The sequence below is a fragment of the Falco rusticolus genome, chromosome 13, assembly GCF_015220075.1.
Source record: "Falco rusticolus isolate bFalRus1 chromosome 13, bFalRus1.pri, whole genome shotgun sequence".
Classification (NCBI taxonomy): domain Eukaryota; kingdom Metazoa; phylum Chordata; class Aves; order Falconiformes; family Falconidae; genus Falco; species Falco rusticolus.
This window is the reverse complement of record NC_051199.1, coordinates 5,990,456-6,007,976: the sequence shown is the minus strand read 5'-3', so window position 1 is coordinate 6,007,976 and position 17,521 is coordinate 5,990,456. Positions and strand designations below refer to the sequence as shown.

Genomic DNA, 17,521 nt, shown 5'->3' with positions numbered 1-17,521 from the left:
GCCGCCGGGCGCCCAAGGCAGCGCCCGCAAGATGGCGCCCGGCTGCCCCGGAAGGGCTTGGCGCGCGGGGAGGCGCCCAACATGGCGTGGCGGTGCTGGGCCCGCGCCTGCGGCCCGCGGCCGTACAGGTACGGCCGGGCCGGGGAGGGGGGAACGGCGGCGGGGGACCGGGGACCGGGGAGGGGGCGGCCGCGGGGGGCTGGCCGGGCGGCCACGGCGGTGCTGACGGTCCGCGTCTTTCCCCAGCAGGCTGATGGTGCTGCTGGAACCGCGGCAGGGCTTCCGCCGGGCACGGCCGCGGCCCGAGGAGCCCCCCGCCGCCAGCGCCGCCGAGGCGCGGCCCGGCCCGCCGCCCCCGCGCCGCAGCCTCTGCCCGCCGCCGCCGCCCCGCGCTGGCCGCCCCTCGCCGCGCCGCCTGCTCAGGCCGCTCCTCTTCGCCGTGGGGGTAAGTGGCTCGGGCCGGGGGCTGTGGGGCCGGCGGCGGGCCCTGGCTGTCAGCCGGGGCCGGGGAGCGAGGTGAGGCGGGGGCGAGCCCGGCTGCCTCGGCCGGGGCCGGGGGACGCCGCCTCGCGTTTGACTGTCCCCGCTGTGGCCCAGTTCACAGGCTCTGCCTTCGGATGCGCCGCCATCTGGCAGTACGAGTCGCTCAAGTCGCGGGTCCAGACCTATCTGGAGGAGGCGCGGGCGGACTGGCTGGACAAGATACGGCCGCAGAAGAGGGGCGACTTCAGGAAGCAGGTGGGGGGCCCGGCCCGCCGGCACACGCGTGGGCCCCGCCGCGCCCCAGCACGGCCGCGGCCTGCTCCGGGGGGCACGCCTGGCCGCCGCCCCGGCAGCCTTTCGGCCTGCTCTGCACCTTGGAGAAATAACAGCTTCTCTGCAAATTGCAGCAGATGCGTCTCTTTATGAGAAAGACAGATAGAATTCGTTCTAGAAGACTGTAACTGGCAATATCTGCAATGGCTACACTGGGGAAAAATACCGTCTTCACCCTGAAATGTGGGGAAGATGGGTCAGTAGTAGCAGCTTGCATATCTAAACTTGGTACCTTTTGCTTTTTCACTATAAAAAACACCCAAACTATTCTTGCTGCATCTCAGCGTTCTCAAAATGACTGTGGGTTCCCAGATTGGACAGAGCTAGCTTAAATTCTGAACCTTAAGCATGAGATTTTTTTAATGCTCTGGCTCCTGAAAAGCAGTTGTATTTTCAGCCTTCACAAATACGAGGGTTTAGAGAGCTTTTTTGGTTTGAGAGCTGACATTTCATTGCAAGTACTTTGGGCAGTAAGAGCAATGCAAGTGCTGCAAGACTTACTACACATCTAGGTGACATCCCAAAAGTATCACTCGTTTAGTTTTTAATTAGGTGCACGCAAAACTAACTAAACATGCATATTTGTTTTACCTTTGTTTCAAGGTTACTGTTGTGGCTTGTGGTAGACCAGGCATGATTACTCTTCCAGGTCTGCGTGTTGAAGGGAGGTGGGGCTGAATGTGGAGCTAGAGTAACACAGGGTCCTGCGTAGGACGCAGAGGAGGTTTTGCAATGTGTGTTGCATGCACTCTGGCACCACTTTTGACATGGGCATGTGTTGTGGGTTAGCCCTGGTGGGCAGCTAAGTGCCACACGGCTGCTCTCTCAGTTCCCCCACAAACCCTTAGTGGGATGGGGGAAGAGGAAAGGAACATTAAAAGCAAGAAAACTGGGGGTAAAGATAAAACAATAACCAAAAAATTGTTTGGTAAGTGGGAGGAGAGAGAACACAAAACAAGTGATGCAAAGGCAGTCACTCATAGTCTCCTGTGGGGGGGCCAATGCTTGGCCAGTTCATGAGCAAAAGATGACTAAACCTCCTAAAATCCCTTCTTTTTCCTTTTATTGATGAGCATGATAGTATATGGTGTGGAATATCTCTGGTTAGCTTGGGTCATCTGCCCAGTTATATCCCCTCCCAGTTTATTGCACACCCCTAGTCTATCACTGCAGGGGCAGAGTGAGAAATGGGAAAGATCTTTTGATACTGTGCAAACACTGTTCAGCAAAAGCTAGAACATTAGTGTGTTGCCGGTACTGTTTTAGTCAAAAACATAAACCACAGCACCATGTATGAGCTCCTATAAAGAAAACTAATTATACCCTAGCCAGGCCCAGTACAGCATGCTTTCTTGCTCATTGTTTATGAACCGCAGGTGAGATTATGATTGTAACTTAATATTTTAAATAATTTTGGTTTTATACTTTTGTTTTCCTTCAAAACCTGAAGGGAAAGATCTCATAATCAGCTATCAAAAAAGTAAAACAAAATTAACCTGTTGTTAATAGGCTTAAACTCCCGATCCCTGTCTTCAACTGGTTAAGTTCTATTTTAAAAGTTCAGGATCCCCCAATAGTTTCTGAGGGCATCTGCTTCCTGTACTGTAGAAAAATCATGTTTGTTTAGTGTTCATATACTGGAGAACTTTGTAGGAAATAACTGGTATTGGTATCCTGTGCCAGAGAATTAAACAAAAAAAAGCAATGAAGTTGTTACTTTGGTAACGAATAGTGAATTATCTGTTTCATACAGCATTATTTCCCCCTGCCTCCAACCTACAGATAATTTTTATGACATCGTCCCGATCAATATGGTTGGAAGGTCATTGAGCTATCAATGAAATATTTGTCCAAAATTATTCTGAAAGCTGAGGAAGAGAAAAGGGGGTGGAAGTTGTCTGTGGGCTGACTACACTCAAAATAAACTTTTTCAGGGGTTTTAAACTTGGAGGAGGGCTGGGTGAGCTGGACGCAAGAGGGAATGGATTCCACATCTTGTGAGCCACTTCTGCAAAAGTGACCCTGGCACAAAAGTGGAATCTCTCAAAGGTGGGTGGTGTAATGTTAGACAGCATTAGGGTGAGGCTTAGTCGAGGCAGGATTTATGCTAACTTTGGCTAATCTGCTAAAGTAAGCATTATGGGTTAGATCCTTACTTAGTACAAGCAGAGTTAAACCCATGGAATTGTGTAAAATAAATAAATAAATAAAATCCCATTCTTCTTGAAGAAACTCTTCATCTGTGTTGGGATATTTTATAAAAAGGAGGGTAGATACCTACTCTTGAGTAAGGAAATGCCAACTTGAAAGGCTAAACCAATCAGAAATAAAAAAGTTTAAAACCGATTTACTTAACAGATTCCAAACAAATGCTTTCTGTTCTTAAAAAGGTAGCGCTGTACCTGACTGTTTCTGAAACTGCAAATAACTCTGCAGTGGCATTGATGTACAACAATTCCGTTCCAGGTTAACAGCTGGTGGAATAACCTGACTGAGGGTCAGCGGACTGTGACAGGTTTGTGTTAGCTTACAAGTATTAGGCATTCACAGGAAGAGAAATATGGCAAACAGGTACAGTATGTTAAAACAGATGGCTTTCATATCACGTTTAGGTTGTTAGGCCCAAAGCATGTATAAGTTTATACCTGCACCACACTATTTCTGCTACACTTCCTTGCACAAACTTTTTTGTATGCATTAAAGAAATTCCTATGCATCTGTACGAGAAAGGGTGAAGGATTAACTAGAATCCTCTCCCAGCGACTTTTTCTCAGGAACTGTGAAAACCAGCAAAAACTTTCAGAAGGAACAGGCATTTATATTCCACTGGTATGTGGAAGTAAAATTCCCTAATAGTTGCATCTTGTCTGCCGGATGATGTATGTAAAACAGCAAAAAAAAAAAAGCTTGTGAGCTTTCCTTTCATTATGATATAGTTTTGATTGGTTAGCTTAACGTCACTTGAAGTCCCCAAGATAAATGTAATGTGTGGAGAGAATCTGATAAGAATTTGATTCAAATCCAAATGATGTAGCTGAGCCATACCCGCTGTTACGTATTCTATGTTAAGTATTTATTGAATCTATATTAGTAGGTGGTTAGCATCAGGTTACTTAAATGTTATTTCCATGTCATTTACTTTTCTACAGAAGCATTTTAGAAAAAAAATTGCAGGCAGTATACTCTTTGATGAGTTGACTCCCAGTCTGAGAATAGATTGCATAAGTGCTAAATGTTTTGGGCAAAAATAATCTCAGACCACTCAATTTACAAGTGCTGTCCTGAATTTTTGTATAATGCTTTGAATTGCTCTTCGACATGCAAACCAGGTCACGAAGCAGATACAAATATGGCATTTGGGGCAGGGGTCGTGAAGTTTGATTATGCGCTCTCTAGAGTGTCCCTCAACATCTAGTTGATCTAACAAGCAATACAAACTCTGGCTGGTAGACCCTGAGCTGTTCAGCTACTCGCCCTTGATTGCTATAACACAGTTGGGCTTATTGCACTGCAATAGTTGACAGTTTTGTAATGTTTTGGTTTAGCATGCAGGGAAAACATTTCCTCTAATAAAAGAGCATGGTGAAACAGGATGGAGCATCAAAAGACAAGATAATTGAAATGTTGATTCTAGGATTTATATATCGTAGCTTTCCACAGTTCTTACATTTTGTTGCAAACTTAATTATGTGACATTTACCACTATGTAAGGAATCACAATTATTTTCCTCTTTAATGTTTCTAGTTGTTATAAAACATTTTAAATACCTGAATGCTTGGATAGAAATAGAGAAGGCGCTTTAAACAGGAAATGATGAATTGCATCATTATGTTTCTAATAATTTATATTTTTATTTAAAATAAAGTAAGATTGCAGTAAACATCTGTGAAGTAAAAAGCTGCATGTTTGCTGTCTCCCAAAGGTGACTATGGCATAACAAAGCCAACTCATTTTTTTATGTTTGATCTATAAATGTTACCTTTACAATTCCCTCAAAACCAAAACTCCCAGAAAAATGGACAGGATGTGTACTGTGTGTTTGTATGGTTCCCTGTGCCTGCTCCCCTCCATGCGCAGCTAAATGCAACCGTGCAGCAGATTGGTGGCATTTGGGAATAAACAGCTAGAGAGGGAAGAAATGGGACCTCCTAAGCTGGCTGCTGTTTCATTGGTTCTACAGTGAAACAAAAGTTTGAGACGATCCTTTGAATGTCTTCAGATTTTCTGGACTGTTGCATTCATTGCACTTAAACCAGTAACAATTAGATGTCATATTTCGGAAGGACTTCCACTGTATAAATCTAGCTTCCGGTATTTTTCTTTGCTTTTTCTAAACTCTACTGCTTTTAATGGAATAGTGAAGAAAGAGGATGATTCTTGTAAGCTTACTTTTGAATGCTTGTTTACAGTAAGCATTATGGTGTGTTATATTAATAATTTGCTTTTATACTTTTTTTTCCTCCCCTCTTGATAGGTATTATAGCTGCAAATGTCTTTGTGTTCTGTTTATGGAGGCTGCCTGGCATGCGACGGATTATGTTTACATATTTCACTTCAGATCCATCCTCCAGTAAGTGAACAGTCATGTGGGTAACTTTTCTACGTTGGGATGTGATTGAACTAATGATAATTAGGAATTGATGTAATTGATCATACTGCAGAAACTTCAGATGATGCATGGCTTGTAGCTCCCATCACCCACGAGCAATCTCAATCCTACCCAAACACATCATTCTGTCTAGACAGTAACTGGTTTGAGGGGAGAAAAAAAAAGTTAGAGGATCGTGGGGTTTTTAAAACAAACAAAACTGGTGCTTTTCTAAATATTGTAATGTCAAAACTATTGCCTGCTCGTTGGCCTTTTACTGCATTCAGTAGGATGCAGCTCCTGCCTTTGTGAAGGTGAAGAGGCACTTCTCCCAGTGATAACAACCCCTGCTGCTTTCCTGGACAGAATGCGAATCGTGCCATGCTTTGGGAAGGAGGAAAATAAATTGTACTGTGTAATGCTGTTCAAAAATTACACTCAAATGTGATTTTATTCCCTGCCCCCCCATCCCTGGCAGTGTTCTGTGGGATGCTGGTAGAACAGTCATCAGTCACATGCATGTGTGCTTTTGTCAATAGACAAACATTAGTCTGTGTGTTATGTACGGAGTCCTTGTTTCAAAGCTGTGCTTTGAGTCACATTAAAAAAGAAAAAAACCACACATGCAAACTTGGCTTTCACTGTGGAATGTTTTGAAGAGGTTAACTTAGGAAAGCAGGTTGCTGGTATTTAATGGCATTAGTTTTCATTTCTACAGTAAAGAATTAAAAGGACAAACATGCATTAGGAGAGTACTTTATGCTGTCCTCTTAGTTTCTGCCAAAAAAGTGGAAACCCAAGCAATTCTCCACATGCACTCCAAAGCTAAGGACAGCTGTTACACAGATCTGAGCATCAGTCACCCCAAAAACTATTTTAAATAATATTGACCTTCAAACCTTTTAATTGGCTTTTTTGCATTTTCAAGGCCGCTGTTTCAGTGAGGAGAGCTAGTAGCTTTCTGAAAAGAAGACTAGTTTATCTTTATGAGTCCATCTCTGTAGCAACATAATTTTATATAGATGCTCGGATAATACATTAAAAATCTTTCACCGTATACATACATAAATAAAATCTCTTTTTTTCCTTTCCAAAGCACAGGAGTTTTGTCATAAGATAAATGTTTTATATGAAACATTCCCCAGTAGGTAATTAAGGCTTTCTAAAGTAGCTGTACAGCTTGCATACCTGTAGGGCATGTGTTCTACCTTTCAAAAAGTATTGTGTAGAATTTGAAGTTTGTTACATTTCTGGGCTTATTACTTAGCTTGTATTTAAGAATTCTAAACATAATTAGCCTCTATTATCTTGATAAATTTCTATTCTGCATTGCATGCAAGTTGAAGCCAATTGGAACACTGACTTTTTTTGCTTCAGTAATTGTTTTTGTCTTTTGTAGGAGCCCTCTGTTCTCCCATGCTGCTCTCTACATTTAGTCACTTCTCTCTATTCCACATGGCAGCAAATATGTATGTTTTATGGAGTTTTTCCAGCAGCATTGTCTCTCTTCTGGGATGTGAGCAGTTCATTGCAGTATATCTTTCTGCTGGTAATGTTAAAATAGTACTTATATATCTTTACAACACTTTAAAAAGTATAAATATGTATTCATGCAAGTAAAGTGTGTACATGGTTAATAGATGTATGATGGCAGGTGGCCATTGCTCAGTCCCACTTACTGCTCTATACTAACTGCAGTACTTACTTGCTGTCATACAGAATTTTGATGGGTTTAAGACACTGGGCTTCAAAATATATGACAATACAAATATTTGGTTTTAATTCATGCGTAGCTACCAAAATAAAATAGCTCTTAATATAGACTCATGGGAGTTTTGTGGGAAAAGATGACAGTTGATTCAAGTTAAAACAAACAAAAATACCCCAAAACAACAACAAAAACCCCACAGCACCTACACTAGCTTCTTTAGGAAGATGTTCAGTAACACTGTTGCACTTTCTGATGCTTGTCTGCATTGCTGACATTGTTTTCAGTAGTCTTTTTTACTTCCTAGGGGTTATCTCCACTTTTGTCAGTTATGTCGCTAAAATGGCCACTGGAAGGTTTGAACCATCCCTTGGAGCTGTAAGTATCTCAGAATATGGGAGACCTTCTAATGATCTCTGAAGCTATTTTCGCTGCCTGTTGTATTCTTTAACCTGCTTAAAAGCCAAGAATATATTTGGGATAATGGAAACTGGGAAAGTTTACCAAACCCAAGTAACCAGGCTGTGATTCCTATGCAAGAACTTGCCTGTTCTTCAGTTATGTTGACTGTGTTGCAGCAGCAGCCCAGAACTAATGCCACTTAATGCTAATGGCTTGTAAATGAGTCCTTAACAGCAGGAGCTCCTGTCACTGAGCAGATATTTCAGTTCTATAACTTATTTCATAAATGTTGTTTTGTAATTGTGTATCAGTCTGCTTTAATTGAAAATAGAATATTTTAGAGTGAATGTAATCAGACAATCAAAATCAGCATGTGATACTAGTGGAAGCTGTAGGGCATGCTGTGCAGAACGGGCTGCACTCCTGCCAAAAGTCTCACAGTATAAAAGAGACAAGGCAGGCTGAGGAGGTGGTGGTGTCTGTTCTTTACAAGTACTTTTAGTAGTAGAACATTTTAAAACACTTAACTTGCTATACATTTGAGGTGAGCCTAGCCATTTACCAAGTTCTAAAGGCTTCTTAACTTTACTGAATAATGTTGATAAAAGCCAAAAGTCAGATTCTTATTTTTCAATTGCAATGAAAAAATCCACTGAGCTGTCCCAAGGTTAGCATTTTCGGTAGTGCTTTCTATGGATTGTCCCTTTATCTTGTGAATTAACTATACCTGGAGCAAGTTACTTCCCATTCGTCTTACTGATCTGAAGTTACTGAAATTGCCACACATAACATTAGTTGACTGTATTTGCAGCCTTTCCATTGAGATGTTTCCTGGATACAAAAGCCCATGGTCAGTTCAGTACAGACCAGGGAATTGCTTGTTTCATTGACAAAAGATTTTTGTCCTTGTCCATCTGTTATTTTCCTTGTTTTGGTACAAGCTTCAGAATGATTCCCTTCATCTGAAATGTCTGTGTTTGATTAATACGATTTCTAGGGTTTCTGGGGAAAAAGCATATTAACATAAACTGTTACCATAAAAATCAGGGAGGTTATTTCTTACGTAAGAGCATCTGAGGGCTATTTTTTTCCACAGTATTTATGATTTCAGATATTTAAATTAAATAAGGGTGTCTTGTTCTATTTTTGTTCTGAACTTTGCTGTGGTGCTTTTTACTTTGAGGTTTACCACAGGGACGCGTTTGAAAATAAAAGAAAAAAAGGAAAACATGTTCACATGCAGAAAAATAAATTTTCCTTTATGTAACGTCTCGGCTTACTTTTGTCTGTTTTAATGTGTTTACAGTCAGGAGCTATAATGACTGTCCTTGCAGCCGTATGTGCAAAGATGCCAGAAGCAAAACTAGCCATCATATTTCTTCCAATGTTCACATTTACAGCAGGAAATGTAAGTGCCTTTGAACTTCAAAGAAATCCTACTCTTTAAACATTTTTCCCGTACCTCTCCAGTATCTGAGCGTGTGTCCTCTTTGTTTGTGTTTCCAAGCTGTTAATTTTATTTTGAACGAGAATACAGGTCATGGAAGTCCTGGAGACTGGTTCTGAATTGTTGCAGACTAGCACAGTCATGACACAAGTGTGTAGTGATTTTTAGATTTATCCCAAATTCCATCCTCCATGGATATGTTTCAAATCTGATACTAAGAGGTGAAGGAGGTTGGGAGGGACTTGGATGCACCTGTCTGAGGAGATGGGCACACACATATACTGTTCTTTCTGTGACAGGTGATATTTTTTTATAGGAGCGCTCGTTAACAGGCTAATCTAATACTGATACAGTCTTTCTGAAGAAAAATTTATCACAATGAGAAACACAGAATTTCACTTCTCAAGGGAAATAACATTTCAGCCCTGGAGGACTACCTGCTGCCTTATTTGGATTCATACCATCTTTTGATACTTCCAACAACACTGCTGGGATTAGAAATAAACTACTGAGTCTTTTCTTCATATGTAGTACCAGGACTCCTTCTTTGTTTCATTAAGTTCTTTTAAGCACATCCAGTGCCCCATTTAAGAAAAGCATCTCATGTATGTCTTGGCTTTAATCATCTTAATCATCTTTGGTCTACTAAAGTTGTTTTACTGTTTTAATTTAAGCGGTTAAGCTTTGTCATTTGAAGATCATGAGATTTAATATTTTTTTTTGTAATTGAAGCTTACAGATTTGAGAAAGCATTCTTAGATGTAGCTTCTGCTTGAGTGGACCTGTTTTTTTGCATGCTACCCTTTAACTGGATCTTTCCTAAAAAAGATTGCCTGGGTAGAAATATTGTCAGAGCCACAGAGAACATTGTCATGAGGAAGTACTCCTTGCAGCAGTAAAACAAGAGCAGCATTGGCTATTGTAATATAAATGTTGGAATGATTTTAGCCCTACTATATAATTGTATTTCTAAGCTTTATGTACTCCTTTAGCCTACCTTACGTACACTGTAATCAGCTTTTAAAATAAACAAGCCAATGTGGCACAATGCAGCTGCTATTCTAACACATACGCTTAAGGAAAAAAATCCTAAAAGTAACATTTCATCCTAACATTAAATCTGTTGGTCTTTTTGGAATGAGGTGTTCGGTGAAATTTTGCATAATTACAGTTATGGTGGTTTGTGTCTCCTGAGGATGTGTGCTGTGGCTCACGCTGTTTCCAGTCATGGAGTTGTTCACCATCATCCTGATTTTCTACCTGCCAATGGATATGTCATTTAGGAGAGCGTAATGATGAATTTTTATCAGATAAGGTGACAGGGATACTGCCCCACATGTTCCATCCACTAAAGGGTTGTGTTGGGGAGGACACATGCACATAAATCTAAGCTATGTCAGAATTAGTGAATGAGAATGTTGCAATTACATCTTTTGTGGTGTCTTTTATTGCATGTACTCTTTCAAGTAACTTCCGTTTTTCTTTTTTCTGACCTGAGTTTGGAATGTATGTGTAGCTTTAGAAATGAAGATTGGAAGAGACTTGAGTATTTGAAAAGGGTACATTCCTACCCCACAATATTCTGTAGCTGCTCGTGTCTGTGTTTTGACAGCACAGTACAGCTAAGCACCGAGTCTGTTGTTTTAAAACAGCTTGGTTTTGTTTAGTTGTTTGGTTTTTTTACAGTGATTGCTTTCCCATAAAATTTATGTGATCCTTTACGATCCCAGATTTTTACTTTCTGCCTGAATAGGAAATGCTGTTATCAGTGACCATTACATGCTGTGACTGATGCTCTCCATTCCATATTCTGTTCCTTTCCAGGCTTTAAAAGCCATAATTGCGTTTGACACTGCAGGGCTTGCTCTAGGCTGGAGACTTTTTGACCATGCTGCACATCTCGGGGGAGCTCTCTTTGGAATGTAAGTCTGTATTTACTAACTTCTGTTTGTTTCATGTTTAAATTCATCCTGTGATTTTTTTCCTCTTCCTTTTATCTCCGAAGTATGGGGTTTTTATGGAAAGTTATCTGAAGTAGCACTGAAGACAACTCAGTCTTTTCCTTGTAGTGCTATAAAATTGTGCGGGAAAACTTAACAGATGCTTAGAACTGAAAGAAATTGAGCTGAACTGCCTTAGAATGATAGATTAGATGTCAGGTTGTTCTGTCACCATAACCCGGGCTGGCTGTCTCTGTCCTGCTCCCCCCAGCACATTGAAGAGAGCTACAAGGCAGGAAAGATTCTCACAAAACACAGCATGGACAAATTAAAATAACTTTAGAATTAAACTGCTGAGAAAGTTTCTTTGTCTCAGTGTTCTCCCCCTAATTGCCAATTTAGAGCGCGCTGCAGAGTTAGTATAAACTCAGGCCAAATTCCTTCGAGCAGCATCTACTGCTGTTTCTCAGTGCTGCTGTGTTGTCTTTGTGTGGAACCTTCTTAATTGGGAAGAAGTACTAGAAATCAGGTTGCAGGAAACAGTTCTGCATTGTTCCATGTTTGAACTACATTACCCAATGAGGTTTTCCCCTCCTATCTGATTGCAGTGTTGTTTTAATTTGTGCGCTTATTGCTAAGAGTATTTTTAAATGGTTTATGTAGGCATTTTAAAAGCTTACCTGAGATTTAACTAGGCCAGACAAAGTGCAGGTGGAAGACTCCTATTTTGGTCTATGAACGTATTTGCTATTTCTTAGCTTCGCTGTCGGTAAGTTCTCTGCTGCAGTGTCTCCTTTTCCCCCCTTCTCTGGCATCATAGATGCATTTGACGTAGTCTTGCTGATTCATAACTGCTTTCTGCCATGGTGTATCTGTATCAGCTTGTTCATTATAACGCACATAATAGGATAGCAGTTGCAGTAAAAATTTTCTTGACTTGGCAAGTGTCTTGCCTTCCTCACCTACATAGGTTCTACCTGTATGTTCTACTCTGATCATTTTGGTCACTTCATCCTAAAACAGGGCCCCTAATTAGGGCATATGGCCAATGAATGGCCAAAGTATTCTCTGTACATTGCCTCACAGACAATTGCCTGCTTCAGAAAGCAGCTATATGATTTAAAGGAATCGCCAGTTTACCTAGCGCTGGCTGATATGGCTCATGTAAAAGTGTTTTTGTTGTTCAGGATGGGGGTGTGATGTTAGGTTTGTGGGAGAGCCTTCAACCTGTTTCCATGCAGTTGCTTCCCTTCTCACCTCTTCTCTCCGCCATAACCTCCCTTGCTTAATCACTTATTTTAATATTCATATATCAGCATTTATAGTTCTCTGTGAGTGTAAATTAAGCTAGAACACTTTGCTAGATTAAATCTTCATTTAGATGGTTACAGAAGAAAAGGCACTTTGAATGGAATGTGGCTGTTCATTATGGGACAGTTGTATTTACATATGAGAAAAATACTTGGTGTTATTGGTAAAGATTACCATAAGCAACAGTAGTGTTTTTAACAGTCTTCTAAATGGAAATAGAAGTAGAAATGAAAGCATGAAAGTAAAGGCATGAAAACCATTCATTCTCAGTACTGAGTCAAGCAAGAACACAAAGAGGTTAACGATTAGGAGTCGAGAGAACAAGTGGCTTGCCTGTCATTGCTGCTTTCCAAAAATGTTGTTCTTACTGCCTCAGTTTTTCTTGTCTCCTATACTAAGCATTTGTGTCACTTGCATTTAGTGATCCGTCTTTTCCTTAGATACAGAGGAAAGTTGGAGTTAAGTTTTAACTCATTTTTTCTTTCTCAGATGGTACGTAACTTATGGCCATGAGCTCATATGGAAGAACAGAGAACCACTGGTGAAGGCTTGGCATGAAATGAGGACAAAGAATGCAGGAAAGGGAGGAGGTGGAAGATCTAACTGATTCTGATCCTAGGGATTCCTGGTGCCCGAGTGGTGTATTACTTGAAGACCTGTCCTCAGATTGGTGTTGAAGGTTTTTTTGCTACTCCACGTTAAGCCTCTAAGGAGCTGAAGTTTCTGTTGTAAACTACAGTTACAAAAATGCGTATCAATAGAAAATGAACTCTTGACAAAGGTGGAACAATAAAGGTTTTTATCCTATTGCTTTCTGAAGTAACAGTCTGCATTACCTTTCTTAAAGGAGAATGAAAAAAAAAGCTTTCCAATGAAGTGACCAAAAGCTCTGTCCAAAAAGCTTCAAAACAGGGTACATCTGGTTAATACTTAGGAAGATCGACATTTTTAAAACTGAGGAAGTTAATGGATCCCACATCCTCCTAATGTCAGCCAAACAACACTAGGTGCTTTTGTAGAAGGCATGCTTCAGACAGACTGGCCTGAACGTAAGGCTTAATGTGAAGTTCAGTGGTCTTTATTGTTGAAAAGATTGGATAAGCCAATGGTCTCTTTTGGTCTTCATCCTGAAATACGTGAAGCAGTACTGGATTGTTTGCCAAAGCTTACGTACTGGTTAATGGGCCAGCTTTATTCATCAGCTGGGGCTTAGTCAACCTATTGTTTTTCATTTCTATCTGCTTCCAAGATGCTGTCACATCTTGTTAGAATTTATGACAGTGATACCTTTTTCATAATCACATGCAGCGGAAGAATGATTTACAATGTGGTTTGGGATATTTTACTATGAGTTACATTTCTTTCTATTTTCTTACACTGCAGAATTTTTTTCTTATTTTAAGCTTTGCTGTATTGCTAGTCTCCTTTAAGGTTTTTCTAAGAATTTTAAAATAGTAACATTTGGTTCAGAATGTGCCTGTTCTAGAAAAATAAGCAGCTTCAGCAAAAATAGACGAGGTGCCTGAGCTCAGCAACACTATAACCAGGAGTAATTACTAAAGTAAACCCAAAGTGTTCCTATTACACAAATATTAGCAAAAAATTGGACTTCGGTTGTGCTGCTATTCCACGCCTGTCCTGCAAGGATGACTACCAGACCCCTTGCAAATGGCTGAGGAATCTGCCCAGATAGGAGCTGGTGGGTTCAACCCCTTAACTCTTCCCTGTAGGCTCAATTAGTCATTCTAGATGGACTGACTTGCCAAAGAACATTTTGCATTTGTAAGAAGCAGCTTGTGCGTTTTTTACTTTACAACAGTGCCTTGCAGAAAATAACATCTCCTGGAAGGATAAAGAAGACCTAATACTAAATGGCACCAGTTGTAATAAATGATGGCATACAAAAGTGCTGTAAGCTCCCTTACTGCCACAGGCCGGTGCTCAAGTCTAAATCTTTTTCTCCCTTGGAAAATGAGGAACTTGAGGATTTGTTCCTTTAAGCGCCTGTCAACTTAAACGCTTAAAAAATGAAGGAGTTGGGAGTATCTAATATTCCTTTGCTCAGCTCCAGAAGCTTTCTGGCTTTCAGTTCCTAATCCATCACTTCTTTCCTACTTCTTTCCCTGGTACTCAGGACAAGCATGCCGGTTTTTGGGGCTTCAGCCACAGTGCAGCCCTGCCTGCCGCAGAGGGCAGCCGAATGCGCAGCGAGGCTCCCGTGCCGCTGCCAGCAGCCACTGCCTGCCGCGGAGGCAGGGAGAAGCCAGCAGCATCAGAAGATGGCCACTGAACAGCCTTGTCAGAAGGGAGTATTTCATGCCAAAGAAGCTCAACAGCCATAGCTCACAGGATTTCGCATGTAGGTGTTCTACCCGTTTGATGCTTATCTGTTGTCTTTGTCCGCTTCCTTTTATTTTTGCCCTCCCGCCCTTCTCTTCCTTGCATTATGTCTTGTCCACTCAAGAACTTGCCTCTCTCTTCAACAATTCTCTGGTTTCCAAGGGCTTTTTAGAGATCCTGGCTGAAAGCAGCAGGGAGCAGGGAGTAATACTGCCCGAAATGAAATTCTGAAGCATATAAACCCTGAAGGACATTGTATTTTGCGGGTCTAGAAAAATAAGCCGAGGTTCCAGTTAAGTCCTTCACCATAATAGCCAGTGCCTACCTCCAGGCGTGAGAGTCATGCCCCTGTGTCACTCGCAGAGGCCAGAGTGCCACTCAGAGACCGGAGTGCCACTCGCGGGCTGTCAGACCCACTGAGGCAGTGTGGTATTACCTTCCCCAAGCTGACAAGTGGGCACTGTGGCATTTTCAGGCTGACGGTTCAGAGGCAATACCTGCACTTCCACTGGATTCTTGGCATTGTGGGGGCTCACAGCTCCTGAAAAAACAGCCTGGAACTGCCAGAGAGGCTTGGAGGTCACCGTCTTTTCAGTCAGTGGCTGTGGTTTGAGGTTCTTGTACCTAAGCTTCACCTGAACCAACAGCCTTCACCCTTCTAAAGGCTCAATACCTGATTCTTCCTCACTTACAGAAGCCCTAAAGGTATTAAATATCTGTTAAAGTGGCCAAGCAGTGGGTTTCATGTCATTTTGCACCTGAGCTTTTGTGTTGCATTGTCTGCCAAAGGGAAACACTATCTTCTCCGGTCCAAAATGACTCTCAATACTCAAGTCAGTCAGACGAGGAATGGCCTGGAGTTATGACAGCTCACGCGTAAGATACCTTTCTGGCAAGCAAGTGTCCTTCTTGCAAAATCTGTCATCAGTATATGCCCGTATCTCAGTATTTAGTCACCCCTTCGAATGGCAAAGAAATGAAAAGAATGAACAGAAACCGCCAAACCCAGGGGAAAAAATAAAACAACCAAAAGAAAACAGCTACCTAAAGCAAAACTAACCACATGGGACGACTTACACCCCCCCCCCCTTCTCAAAGAGCTTATTAATCTGAATAAAAATACAATGTGGTAATTATGGGGACACCTGGCAGAGACAGCAGCTAGTGTTTGTGTAGGAAAATAGCAGTAGGTATCAAGTCGTGGTTAATCACGGAGGGACAGAACCCTTCAGCCTCTTTTCAGTGGCTTTAAGAAAGTCCGCTGTGGCCTTGCCATGTGTAAAGAATATTTTGTTCCAGTGCTGTTACGTGCTCTATTGACATTTCAGTTTAGCCTTAGAGCAAACTGCCCGTTGGAGCTTTCAGCCGCATCCCTGGCAGCAACAGCTGTTTTGCTTTCCGATTTGGTGGCTTTCCTTCGTCTTACAGTTGCAGTACCACCCCCCACCCCACCCCCCAAGCTTTTAATCGTGATAAATCTCTTCTAAATGCAGACAACTTTTTAATCTCATCCAGCTTCTTCTGGTTTCCCTGTCTGAGACAGCCTTTGTGCCAATTTCATCCTACGAGCTATGATGAGCAGCTGCTCAAAGCACTCCCTGATGCCGTAGGTGGGCTCCGAGACACGAGTGCCAGAGCTGAACTCAGTGCTAGGAAGCGGCAGGCACAGGGAGAGCAGAGCCATCTGATTTATTCTCCCATGCATTTTGCTAAGTCAGGCCTCGGAACAAGGATCAGAGCATCATTTGTACTGTGCCAGTGATAACAGATGATACGGCGGATGTTCTGTTTTCTCCCGTGGCTGGGAAGCTCATTTCTCTTTACCAGGGTGAAGTGTTCTGCGCTTCACACAAATATGATTTCATTTTAAAAATCACTAACTAGAGCAGAGTACTGCTAGAAAAGAAGAGCAGCAGAAAATTAGGAAATATCTTCCTGCTTATTCCTAAAAGTAGAACGATGTTTGTGGGGGTTTTCAGGCAAGAAATGAAACGCAGCATCCACTATCCCATATGTTACTGCATCAAGACTTCTGTGTGGGACCAAAGCGTTGTTGCCCGAAATTTCTGAGCCTCCTTGTCCTAACTGACACGCATGGCAGGGGCGTGACATCAAAACCACTAGTAGCACCAGCAAGTGCCACATCAGGTATTTAGGACAACAGGATCATCTGCGAAGGAATTTCTTTCCACCCCTTGATAGCAGTGTTGCGAGGAGAGGCTGGCTGCTCACGGAGCCATCTGCCTCCATCGTACCCACCTCCCCATCCCTCCTCCCCACCAGAAGCAGGCGCAAATCCGGACCGAAGCCTGAGGTGTTGATGCGCTGCAGATATGGACTGCTCAGCTGAAATAAAGCGGTACATCTCTGCTTTTCAAGTTCCCCTGCAAAATTAATTTCTTAATACATCCTACCAAGTATCCACCTGTAACTAGGCTGTCACATTCTGAAATCAAGTACCTGCCTAGTCAGCCTTTAAACCGATGGTTTTCTAATAGGTGGCTCCTCCGTTTATCTGCATTCCTCACCTTCCTGATGTTTCACAGCAGGGTGACCCACTGGGAGATCCTGCTTCCTCCGTAACAACCCACTGAACGGGGAATCGTGGAGCAGCGTTATGGCCTGGAGCCACCTCTTGCATAAGATGTCAAATGGGAAAAGGCAGACTGATCCCCAATGTCATCCTGCCGGCGTCGGTGGGCTGGGACAGGGCTGCTTGGGTTGGAACCAGAATGTGCAAGGGAAAAGCTGCAATTCCTGGCCTCTGGCAAGCAGTAAATGAGGTGGACCATATATATATAAGGACCATAAATATATATATATATATATAAAAGATCTATAATAGATGCCTGGCTTTTGGTAATTAGGTATTTTAATTTGGCCATTTAGTGTTTTTAAACGTGAAGGGGTGAAGCTGTTAATGGAGATGGGGGGCGTTTGGAGGGGTGGGTGCTCTGCACACCGTCGT

The 17,521-nt window shown here is 42.3% G+C and overlaps 1 protein-coding gene across 2 annotated transcripts; it reads left to right on the top strand.

Moving 5' to 3' along the window:
• Positions 1-13,032, top strand: PARL (presenilin associated rhomboid like). Of its 2 annotated transcripts, none has more exons than XM_037406972.1 (10): positions 1-128; positions 247-445; positions 598-738; positions 3,283-3,331; positions 5,292-5,387; positions 6,805-6,954; positions 7,421-7,491; positions 8,822-8,923; positions 10,787-10,884; positions 12,703-13,032. In XM_037406972.1, exons 1-10 carry the CDS (start codon positions 82-84, stop codon positions 12,818-12,820), a joined length of 1,071 nt encoding a protein of 356 aa, XP_037262869.1. In that variant the 5' UTR covers positions 1-81; the 3' UTR covers positions 12,821-13,032. The 2 variants fall into 2 exon arrangements, with proteins under 2 accessions (XP_037262869.1, XP_037262870.1); XM_037406973.1 differs by having other exon boundaries at positions 67-128; positions 250-445; positions 12,703-13,026.
• Positions 13,033-17,521: the final 4,489 nt, after the last annotated feature.

Bases quoted from the DNA above. Each gene is read 5' to 3' on its own strand.
- PARL (XM_037406972.1), top strand. From the start codon at position 82: ATGGCGTGGCGGTGCTGGGCCCGCGCCTGCGGCCCGCGGCCGTACAG. The intron at 446-597 runs GTAAGTGGCTCG...GCTGTGGCCCAG, and splicing joins CGCTCCTCTTCGCCGTGGGG to TTCACAGGCTCTGCCTTCGG. The intron at 739-3,282 runs GTGGGGGGCCCG...ATTCCGTTCCAG, and splicing joins GGGGCGACTTCAGGAAGCAG to GTTAACAGCTGGTGGAATAA.